Source organism: Oratosquilla oratoria, chromosome 29 (genome assembly GCF_046742065.1).
Source record: "Oratosquilla oratoria isolate Oo_2021 chromosome 29, ASM4674206v1, whole genome shotgun sequence".
In the NCBI taxonomy this organism is placed as follows: Eukaryota; Metazoa; Arthropoda; class Malacostraca; order Stomatopoda; family Squillidae; genus Oratosquilla; species Oratosquilla oratoria.
Window position 1 is genome coordinate 20,054,402 of NC_134805.1, and position 12,279 is coordinate 20,066,680.

Here is a 12,279-nt window from a genome sequence, read left to right on the forward strand (position 1 = left end):
GTAGCAGCCTGGAACTCTACCATCTGTGCCATGAGTTGTGTGTGCGAGATTAACTTTTGGTCTTTAGATCACGGGTTGGGCTCGTGATCTACAGCTATTTTCCTCCCGGAAGTGAGCTCGGAGCTCGTATGACCGATCTATGGGTAATGCCGTGACCTTACACGCACACACACAACCCCCAACTCACCGCCCACGAGTTGGAGTAACGACTCGAAGCGCAGTGATACTGAAACTAGTTCAGACCTGGGTAGGATTTGAACCCAGACCGCCGTAGTGACAGTCAGGGACTCTATCATCCGCGCCACCGAGTCGTGTGTGTGTGTGTGGCTGGTATGGTGTGTTTGTGCAATTGGTGTGATGTGTGTGTGTGCAAGACTGTAGCTGGTATGTGTGTGTGTGTGTGTGTGCGCGCAAGACTGTAGCTGATACATGTGTGTAGTTGGTGTGTGTGTGTAGTTGGTGTGTGTGTGTGTGTGTGTGTGTGTGTGTGTGTGTGTGTGTGTGTGTGTGTGTGTGTGTGGTTGGTGTGGGCATGCATGCGTGTGTGCGTGTGTAAGTGATTCACCATGGTCTTGGATCATGTGTTGGACTTGTGATTGAGTTATTAACCTCCTGGATGTGACCTCAGGGCTACTATAACCGATCTATGGGTAATACTGTCACCTTACACGCACACACATCCCCAACTCCCTGCCCTAGAGAGTTGGAGTAACACCCCGCAACGCAGCGAAATTTAACTTATTTCATCACTGGGCAAGAGTTGAACTACAAAGCCACAAGGTGTGTGTGTGAATGTGTGGTTTGTGTGCATATATATATATATATATATATATGGTTAGTGTGTGAAAGCATACTATGCACATGTGGTATGTTAATTTCCTTAATTTCAATCAGTATTATTTCAGTATATGTACACTTGTGTTTGTGAACACGAGATTGTGTGTGTAGTGGTCCTGTGTTCATGCGTGGTGTTACTGTGTATGTGTGGTGCGGGTGCATGATGTGTGCATGTGAGGTGTGTGCATGTGAGGTGTCTGCATGGGGGAGGGGTGCATGTATGCAAACTTATGGGGTTGTGTATTGTGCAATATACATTGTTCCAAATGTACATTATCTTCACACAATTTCCTTGTGCATGTTCTATGCATTTACATGCATACCAATCATGTTCTTGCTGTCTAGAGAAAAGTTGTTCAAATAGATTTTCCAGACTAAATGTAAGTGCATTCTAGGATATACTAAATTAAATTTAAGCCTAATATAAACATGTCGATTGTCTTGAAATACATATTACACACAACTTTTTATTTTACTGACTTTACATTTCAATTGTCACCCGACATTATGCACCCATTTTTATTTAAGTGTTATCTACTCAAGTTCCCCTCCCATTTCATGGTTTCCCCACGATTTTTCAATACACATTAAACAAGGCACAACAGAAATTAGGCACTGCTTTCCATGTTCGACACTTCATACATGACCCTCACTAAAACTTTACACAAAGCTCTCTGACCTTCATACTTATTTAATCAAGTCACTGACCCCATTTCAACACTTGGTTTGCCATTGCTTTAAAAAAGTTTGCATTATCAACAACTCAAAAGGTATTTGCCTTCCCATGTCATTCCTTTACTGCCATACTTTCATGTTTAGATTTTTTTTTGTCTTCAATAGCTTAATATCACCTTCACAGCCATTACTTCTTAATGGCCTATAAATTGGTCAAATGGTACTTCCCTTTCATTACCACTTTCACTTTTATGCCACATAAAAACCAGCCTGTAGTTTAAATCATCTGTGATTTGTTTCAATGATTTACATAGGCACCCAGACATGTATGCCTTTAACTGAAGTTTTGTTGCTATATACTTGTCAAGATTCGACTCCATAAGGATCTCCCCAAGTGACACCAACACTATTACCTGCCTAAATACTGCAATAAAATTTGATCATTTAAATTCCAATGACCAGCTTCATATGCCCGCTTTGTATATACACCAAATTAACTCATTTCTTTGTAGCATCTATAGATATTGCACCTAACCATAAATACAACTATGTGAACTCCAGAGCCATATACCCCAATACATATATCCTAAAGCAAGCACTCGGGTGCCCCCATACCATGTATACATTCATCACAGTTGTGAGGGGAAAGGGAGACCACAAAAGCGTATGCATGGTGAGCCAACAAAAACTACATTGCCTTGGACATGGTAAAGGTATTATTTACACAGAACTGTCTCATTACTGGGTATGCTGCAGCAGCAGCAATACAAGATCGACATAATATACACTACCAAGCCACCGATACAAAAAAAAAATTGGGTTCAACATATCCAGGTTGTTCATTTAAAGATTGATGAAACCAAACTAACACCAGGAAGAAAAATATAGGGTTGGAGAGGTTTCTTTACACATGTATGAAAGATGTATGTTAAAAGGCTAGGTTTATGAGGCAATATTTGTCAAACAGAATTCAATAACTTGAAAGGAAATTGCAATAATTTTGAAAACAGTACAACTGCACTTATTTCTGACACCGAGAAGGCAAAAAATGGAGGGAGGAAAAGATGGAGAAACAGGAGAATAAGATGGAAGAGAAGAGGAATAGGAGGACTTGGCAAAGAAAGACAACAAGAAGGCCGTGTTACCCAAAAATGAAACTAACAACTATATACATAAAAAGCAGATATGAATGCATGCACACCCACCAATACACAAAAATTCTGTTGTGATTATACATGCACACTAATGTTTGGTTTGGGTAGGTGATGGAATTTACCTGCTCCATTTGGATGTGGTGCAGGTACATTTGTTCCCTCAAAGTTTAAGTATATACATATATGTATGTGCGGAATTTGAACCCACAACTGGACCAGTACAATTCTGATTATGCCATCAAAACATGTGCATGTACACTATATATATAAATATATGTACACTATATATATAAATATATATAGACACATATATATATATATATGCAAAATAACCATAGAAGTGAAACTTGTAGACAGTAAGTACTTTTGTTTATTACATCTTCAGACTAGAAGACGTATCATCAAGATGTATCATACAAAAGTACTTACTGTCAAGTTTCTCTTCTGTGGTTATTTTACATTTTTGTATCACTGATGTGATTGCTTGCATATATATATATATATACATATCACACACACACATACATTTACCAAATTCATGGCAAATGAGTGGTTATGGTGGAAGGAGACTAACAGGAAACCTTAAGCATTTTATTCCTACACTAGGATTTGCAGTCATCTACATTCCCTGTAGCTCCCAAGCCAAAATGTAGGAATAAATACTTTCTCATATGTCCCCTTCAAAGATAATACACACACACACACACACACAATGACTGTAGGTTGCAAACAGGTTTCGACACTCATGTAGCAATGAAAAATAAATTTCAACACCAAAAAATACCAACCAATGGGTATGGGCAATAGCTACAGGACCTTTAAACCATTCCTTGGAAAGCAAATCTGTTACAATAGCAAGATTGTTGGAGATGCACTATCAGTCGTTTTTCACTATATGGATGTGAAAAACTAAAATTATTTCTACAACAAACTGGTCCCCTGCTTGGCAGATTACTCATATGAAGTGAGACTAACAAATCTTGACTACATTGGCAGGAGACCTTTATAAGACAGGAGTGCAACAACATGTCACGAGAATAAATTAAGACTGCACAACTAAAGGTTGAAGAAATAGCTTTCCACTCATAAATACTTGGAACTGCACTTTATCCCAAGCTGCAACAAGAAATTAAGTCAAATATACACACAACTGGAAATTCTGAAGAGACCAAATTTTTTGGACATTTTTCGTACATGAAAAGGTTGGAGATATTGTCAGTGCTTTTGGGTCTGGTCCAAAGACAAGAGTGTATCTCTCAACAGGTTCCTCAACATTTGAATCCTAGTCTCCTACACTTGCAGGTCCTCAAATATTACAGGCATTGCTTGATAACCAGACCCTTTGCCTGGAATAAAAATGAGCACACCAAAATTCTAAACATTGATCTGCCATACACATGGGAGGGTATGTATGTCTATGCTGCCAAAGGGGCCTTCCACATCGTCTATCTAAACATTACAGACCTCTTCCCTCTTACACGGAAGGCAGCCAGCCAAGGCACACATCCACTCTGCCATGGGGTTGGGAAGTCCATGCCCTCCCCTCCTTGTGGTTTGTATTGAAAAAATTACCTTTCAAACCCCATTTTGAAAGCTCCCCCCCCATGGGAAAACAATGGCAACTATTCTCGTGCTAACCAGTAGCAACAGTCTTAACATTTCATTTGATCTATCCCGTATACAACTGGTGGCAGGTCATGGGACACATTCTCTTCAACCTTTTCAAAAAGGTGCCAATGCATATATGAAATTGTAAACATGTGCACACATGCTGATCACTTAACACTATGGCACCTTTCCACAGAAATACATAAATGCACTTACATTCACATGTAAAAACTAGCCAATGTATCTCCAGACATGCCCAAATGCTCAGAGGAAATGTGACATGTTATCACTGTCTAAACTTAGTCATCGATGGCAACTTGTTTGTAGGTCAAATAAATCACTCACAATAAGGACAACTACCTTGACTGAAATTGAAGCAATCCAATGACAAGTTCCCTTGGATATGTAACAATCCTCACAAATTGAGGCATCAACTAGAACAAAAGTGTTGAAAGATAGCACAATCTAAGAGAGAAGAGATCTAAAACCTAATCTTCTACTTATAAATTCACCAAGAAAGAGGGTTGCAGCACCTTAGCAAAGAGGACAATGAAGGAAGTCACAAGGAAGCTGGAACAGTTGGTACAAACATGAATGTGTGTTTTTGAAATAGAATCTGAGGACAACACAGTACAAAAAGTTATTGATCCATTCACCGGGATTATTAAAGCTATTATACACAAACTATAAGGAAGAAGGAAGACACTCGTGTAGACCCTTTTGTAAATGAACTGAGAGTGAGGGAGATCATGAAAGACAAGGCAAAAGAGGACAGTCAATATGTATGGTGGGCAGACTTGCTCCCATTACGCTTTTGGTTGAGACAGAACTGTACAACCCAGCTAAATTATACAATGCACACACTTTAACATTGGTATAGCCATATTCACAAGTACCCAATAGGTTTAATAGGTTATGTGGTATGGCATCCCAAAGCCTTAAATAACGATTAAATGTCCAAAATTAATGAAGCTCAATGGACATGAATAATCAGAACATGGGGCACTGGGTTACGTACTTTATAATGACGGCAATCAAATCATACCTATCTGTCTTCCATAGCATGCACCCAACCGATTTCACTTAAATCTTAGCTCCTAGTGGATTAAGGGCCACACTGCCCCTCGCTCACTGCCTGGGAAGCAATGCAGTATTCAGACACTAAGTTGGATATTCTTGTTTTTGATACTTCAAAAATCCTCTCCTGTCTATGAAGACGCCAGAATGTTTGGTTTTGCCACTATTGCTTGTTTTGATGGTTGCTCAAGAAGTTGAACTATACATTTTCTTGCTTTAGGTTTTATGAGGGGGAAGGGATGAAGCCCTCCAATCACAACTATTACTATAGCAATAAAAAGTAATGTACAGATTAGGTTCTCAAACAGAACCAACAAATGAAACCAAGTAAAAACCAAATATTCTTCAGAATTTGCCTATAGGCAGGAAAAGATATGTACTATCAAAAAGGACCACAAGAGGGAAGAATGCAAGCCCCCAACTTTCTAATTTTCAGTATGTTATGCTTTATGGTATAATGTGTAAAATATTTTGTTGTCTGCACTTTCAGATATTTCTGAACACTTTTAAACCAAATATTTTTGTACACACAAATGCCAAAAGGCATACCCACCCAATACTTTATCTACACCCATCCCGATATTTTTGTTCTCCCTCCCTTTTAAGCTCCTCATGGATGAAAGGTTATCCCTGTCTCTTGCTAAACATGTTCAGGAGCAGTCAAGACTTGCTATGTTCAAATATATAAAGGCTTGTTTACATTGGACAAGTTGGGAGGCAAACCAAGTGTGCAAGTTAACTTGAGAGGAAAGCAAGGTAGTAAATGTTCACACAGGCCAAATCTAAGAAATGGTGTGCGTAAACATGTATGCACTCGCTTTTCCCTCCAGTTTAACTAACTTGCATACTTGACCTCTTACTACCCCGTGTAAACAAGTCTAAGAGTCAGGTTGGGGTGATCACAATAATACAATTTCCACATACAATGGAAAATGGCATTAGCAACCAACTATTTACTTAACTAGCCCCACTGGGAGATGGGCAGTTAAGAAAGTGGCTCTCTTCCCTCGTGCACACACAAAAAAATCTATGAATACTACTGCTTTGCCTCAAACTTTTGAGCAGATTTAAAGAATTTCCAGCTGTTGCCATATCTTGGTGAAACATACTTTTCTAAACAAGAAATTCAACTTAAGCATTACTATTTCTACTCGCATAAATATCCAAGGCTTCCTATGCTGGCCCTTCTCTATACTACCCTCGCCTATTAGCACCATTCATCAAATGGTCAAATGCAAGTATACAAGTGCAACAAATTTTGCAGTTTCGGTCCTCAAATTTCTCACGAACTTGCAAGTAAAGCAACACTTGAACTACTTCCCTTCTGAAAATATCCATGTTGGCATCCTGGCCTTCACGCCCCATCATTGTAGCATTATTTTGGGGGAAAACCTTGGTACACCCAGTTGTTTCCTGTCATTATTCCTTTCATCTGAATGCACTAGGATAATCAATGTCTTCCTAGGATGTAAACTTCCAAGACAACTTTACCCATCTTATGTTCTGCATCTGTATGACTAATTTGTAGTCAAGATTACAGCATCAAAGTATGCGTAGTAACCCACTTTTTCAATGGGAGTAAATCATCATACCAATACAATGTACACCACCTCTGTGTAAAGATACAACCACTCCCTGGTACACTTAAAGTTCTGCCAAAAATTCAGAAGAATGTCCTTCCCATCATGGCTCATACGAACACATTCCATCCATATGGAAAGTGGTCAGGAGGGCTACTCAATCTGGGGAAATACCCATTACTGTTTTTACTAGCAACATTTACAAGAAGCGATATCTACATTGCAAGTTTCACTCGTCACAGGCACTTTAACACATTGCTTGTTTATACGAAACATGTAAATGCATATACATTTACACATTCCTCCTAAACATTTATACAAGCATTTACTTATGTGCATGCAATGCCAATAATATTCACTATCATGGGCAGTATGACAAGTTCCTTTGGCATGAAATCATGTTTCTTCTATTTTCTGGGGTTTCATATTTTTCTCCTTTTCATTACACTCCAATACAAGACTTCAAATGTTAACTCTATACAATGAACCATAGGAAAGCTATGACCATCAATCTTCTCTCCGTACACGTCCTAGTAATTGTGAACCATCTCTCCCAATTGCCTTTTATAATGTCGACACTACCAAATTGGCAAACAATGGCAAACTGTGCAAACATTTACACCAAATGTCACAAACTTAAAACTTTGCACTGTATTGAAATGGGACCAAGAGACCACGAGTACACCAGTCTTCTTCTTTCATTTGGTCTTACGGATTTTTGCCAGTATAAATAGCACTTTTACGCTTTTAAAATTGGGTAAATGGGACATGTAGTCATGAGGGTCAGGAATTTGTTACAGCCATGTACTTACCGGTGGAGGGGGCAGATCACTCTCGCTCCTTTGGTAGTTGCTTCGACCTGCTGAAGAGAAGAGAAGAAGCTCGAGTGCTTGATGTAAGTAACCCAGATGATAATTACACGTCGAAAAACGAAATACATAACCGGTAAATAAAAAAAAATAAAATATCTAACTGATAAAACTTGTATTACAAAAAATTTCTTAACCCCACTATCTATGATAATCTAAACATCGAACAACTTACTCTCACTCTGATTCCAGTTGTCTTGTCTGTTGTTCCAGCTATCTCCACCACCACCACCACCACTACCCCATGAAGTCTGGCTACCTGAGCGAGTTCCCATTTCACTCTGACGGTTCCAGTTCCCACCACTGGCCCCACCACTACCACCCCTCCAGCTACTACCTCCTTCGCTCTGATAGTTGTCGCCCCCACCGCGGCGCCAGCTGTTGCTGCTGTCCAAATTGTTGTTGTAGCTGCTGTAGCTCTCTTGCTTCATCATGTTCATTGCCCTCTCCTAAGGGGGGGAAAAAATATACCAAAATTATCCATCACGATATAACATTCTTGGGATCTATTAGACATTCTAAATTACATTCTCATGATGTTGATTGATGGACATACACACCTGCATAAACTGTCTGTTTTCTTCCTGTCTTCTCCTCAACTCCTCCTCTTGCTGCCGGAACTTTAGGGCCAATTCTTCTTCTTGTGTGCGTTGCCTTTCTTCTTCCAAACGTTTGTGTTCTTCCCACTCCCTCTGCTTAACCTCAAACTCCTGTTTGTTCCTTTGGTTCATTTCTTCCCTCTGACGAAGTTCTGCAAACAATTAATCAACCATTCAATCTGTGGTCCCAGATCTATTGCTGGGGAATGAGAACTCCCGCATAACTTGCACCAATCACATGACTGGGCACTAAGTCACTCAAGGATATGGTTTGGGGGGGAGAGGATAAGATGGAGAGTTACGGTTATATTTATGTCCGTTTCTGTGGCCAGGGTCATTCCATGGTTTATTGCAGGATAGTGACCAGAATATAATTGTACTAGCATGGTTTTTGGATCTTTTGGGGGAGATTTTTCTGTGGAATTAATGTCTTGGGAAGGGGGTGGAAGATGGGGGTACACAATTGTTATTATTTTCAGTATTATTATTATTATTATCTTTTTCATGAACACTTATAAAAATATCCTTGAACTGACAGAACACTCAATACTTACGATCCCTGAGAAGTTCAGTCTCATGTTCATATTTTGCATATTCTATCTGCTCCTCCAGTTTTTTCTTCTCATCACCCAGTTCCTTCTCTAGAGCTTCCTTCTTCTTATCAAAAAGCTCATAAAGCTGCTTCCACTTCAACCCATACCTAAAATAAAGATCACCACAAATTAACAATACATGCATCTACCAAGGGCTTCCCCCCTTACAAGTTAAGTTGCCAAAGGCATAAATCCACTCCCATACATTAAATTAACATACAAGAAAATAAAACATCACATTTTTCATTTTTGGGAGGGAAGGAAAGCAGGAAGTAATGAGGGGGTGTTAGGTAGGCCAATGATAAATGTATATATGGGGAGACAAGAGGGAGAGGTGCGAGTAAGACAATCTCCATGGTCTTGGATAATGTGTTGGACTCGTGATCAACAGCCATTTCCCTCCTGAAAGAGCTGAGCACAAATGACTGATCTATGGGTAATGTTGTGACCTTGCATGCACACACCCTACACCCATTCACGAGAGTTGGAGTAATGACTCTCAATGCAGTGATACTGAAACTATTTCAGCCCTGAGCGGGATTCGAACCCAGACCACCGTAGTGGCAGCTGGGAATTGTACCAATGCATCAGTGGTTGTATTTACCTATTTGTATTACATGGGAAGGGAGCTATGCTCGTGGTGATCCGTCTTTGTATCTTTCAGCATCAAGTTTTTTCTTAAATTCTTGAATAGTATTTGCACACTGTTTCTTTAGCTAAGTTACTCCAGATATCCAACAGTGTGTGGAAAGCTATTCTTTTCCTTTGAGTTTCTTTTCATGACCTCTTGTTTTTCCATGTCATTCTATAGTAAATCATTCCTATCAAGGAATTCCATTCCTTTCGTGATTCCAAGTCAGTAGATAACCTCTTTCTCTTCTCTGCTCCAGTGTTGGTAGTTTGAATTTCGATAATCTTTGTTTATGTTAATTTGAAAAGAGTTGGTGCAACTTTGTTGTTACTCTTTGTATTCTTTCTAGTTTCCTTGTATTCTTTTTAGTACTGGGTGTCCATAGTGTAACTGCGTATTCCAGTTTTGGTCTAATCAATGTAACTATTATTTTTAAAATAATTTCTTTATCCAAATAATCATTTACCTTAATAGGTTGAAGGTTTCTCCTACTATTTTGTTTATATGTTTATCCAGTGTCATGTCTTTGCTGATTATTACTCTAAGGTCCCTTTCAGAGTGCACTTTTTTTTCATTTCTTCTTCGATTTTATAATTTCTTGACATTCTGTTTTTACTTTTCCAAACTCCATTATGCTACATTTCTTGATATTGAAGTTCACTTCCCACTTTTGAGTCCCTTTCCAGATTTTGTCCAGGTCTGATTGTAATGAATCACAGTCCTCTTCTGGTCTTACTTTCTTCAGTATTTTTGCAGCATCTGCGATGAAATTCATATAACATTGAATTCCTTTATCCATGCCATTTGTGTATACGGCAAACATGATCGGAGTCAGCACAGACCCTTGTGGAACACCACTTATCATTTCTTCCCATTTCGAGCATTTGTCTCTAATTACTACCCTAATTTTCCCCCCAGTCAGGAAGTCTTCCATCCATTCTAATAATTTACCTGCGATGCCACTTTATTCTAATTTTCTTGTGTGGTACTTTGCCAAATGCCTTTTGTAGATCTAGATAGGCACAGTCTGCCCATCCATCCCTCTCTTGCATTATATCTACTAATCTCGAGTAGAAACAGATCAGGTTTGTTGTATATGATCTTCCTTGTCTAAATCCAAATTGGTTTGGGTTTAGTATAGATATTTCTTCCAGGTGTTTAACCCATCTACTTTTGATCATTTTTTCACATGTTTTAGCTACTGTGCTTGTTCAGGAGACCTGTCTGTAGTTAGTTGGATTTTCCTTGTTTCCTCCTTTATATATTGGTACAATGTTTGCATTTTTCCAGTCTTGTGGCACCTTTCCTTCTTTGTGCGAGCATGTGTGTGTGTGTGTGTGTGTGTGTGTGTGAATGCGTGCATGTGTGTGCCATCTGCATAAGAATAGATTTCCGAGGTGTCAGGTGTGGGTATATTCTGCTGTCAAGAGTTTTTATGAGAGTAGAAGAGCTTGTGTCAGGATTAGAAATGGAGAGAGTGAGTGGTTTGAGGTAAAGGTGGGACTTTGTCAAGGATGCGTTATGTCGCCCTGGCTGTTCAACTTATACATGGATGGGGTGGTGCGAGAGGTGAATGCTAGGGTAGTGGGTCAGGGATTGGAGATGGTTAAAGAAAATGGAGAAAAGTGGGAGGTGAGCCAGCTGTTGTTTGCGGACGACACTGCGCTTGTGGCAGGGTCAGAGGAGGGATTGAGGAAGTTGGTGGCAGAGTTTGGGAGAGTATGTGATAGAAGAAAGCTAAAGATAAATGTAGGTAAAAGTAAGGTGATGAGATGTACAAGGGGTGAAGGTGGCACTAGACTGGAAGTGAACATTACGGGAGAGCGACTGGAGGAAGTGGATAGTTTTAGATACTTGGGTGCAAGTGTAGCAGGAAAAGGTGGAGTGAATGTGGAGGTAGAATGTAGATTGAGAGAAGCGAGTAAATGCCTTGGTGGATTAAAGAGTGTAATGAGGAATAGACATTTGGGAATGGATGCGAAGAGGAGACTGTATGAAGGAGTGATTGTGCCAACAGCACTTTATGGGGCAGAAACGTGGAACATAAGAGAAGAAGAGAGAAGGAGTTTGAATGTGTTTGAGATGAGGTGTCTGAGAAGTATGGTGGGGGTTACTAGGCTGGATAGAGTGAGAAATGAGGAGGCGAGGAGGAGAACAGGGGTGAAAAAGGATTTGGGAGGTAGGGTTGATGAAAGAATATTAGGATGGTTTGGACACATGGAAAGAATGAGTGAAGAAAGACTAGTAAAAGAGGTATGGAAGGCAGATGTGGAGGGAGTGAACATGAGGGGACGTCCTAGGATGAGGTGGATGGATGGGGTGAAGGGGGCTTTGGGGAAGAGGGGAATGTCTGTTGAGGAAGGAAGGGAGAGGAAGGAAGGGAGAGGACGGAAGACAGAGGTGAGTGGAGAATGGTTGTATATGGATGATGTGATTGCATGAGGAGGAATGGGCAGGGGGGTGGGGTAGTATGTGTGAGTAAATTTTGACGCAGCCCGAAGGGATTTTCTCCCCGTCCTCTCCTTATATGCAAGGGGGGACGGAGAGGGGGGGTCGCCGATTAAATGAAGCGGCCTTGCTGTGGATGTGCTGTGTCTTGTGACACTGCTTCTGACCCAGGGCGGTGGGCAGGGTGCAGGGATGACCCGTCATCCAG

The 12,279-nt window shown here is 40.1% G+C and overlaps 1 protein-coding gene across 15 annotated transcripts in view; it reads right to left on the reverse strand.

Moving 5' to 3' along the window:
- Nucleotides 1-12,279, reverse strand: part of LOC143040636 (uncharacterized) — a 120,235-nt gene that overhangs the window by 76,418 nt on the left and 31,538 nt on the right. For 6 of the 15 annotated variants that reach the window (XR_012967733.1, XR_012967732.1, XM_076211833.1 and 3 more), the window contains 4 exons: nt 8,954-9,099; nt 8,361-8,551; nt 7,976-8,249; nt 7,744-7,793 (listed from right to left, as the gene is read on the reverse strand). Coding sequence is in view for 10 of the 15 variants with exons in the window: in XM_076211833.1 (XP_076067948.1) it covers nt 7,744-7,793; nt 7,976-8,249; nt 8,361-8,551; nt 8,954-9,099 (661 nt within the window). In the remaining 5 variants the exon portion in view is untranslated. The remainder of the gene's footprint in view (nt 1-7,743; nt 7,794-7,975; nt 8,250-8,360; nt 8,552-8,953; nt 9,100-12,279) is intronic. The other 9 variants (XR_012967734.1, XM_076211835.1, XM_076211831.1 and 6 more) reach the window with 3 other exon arrangements.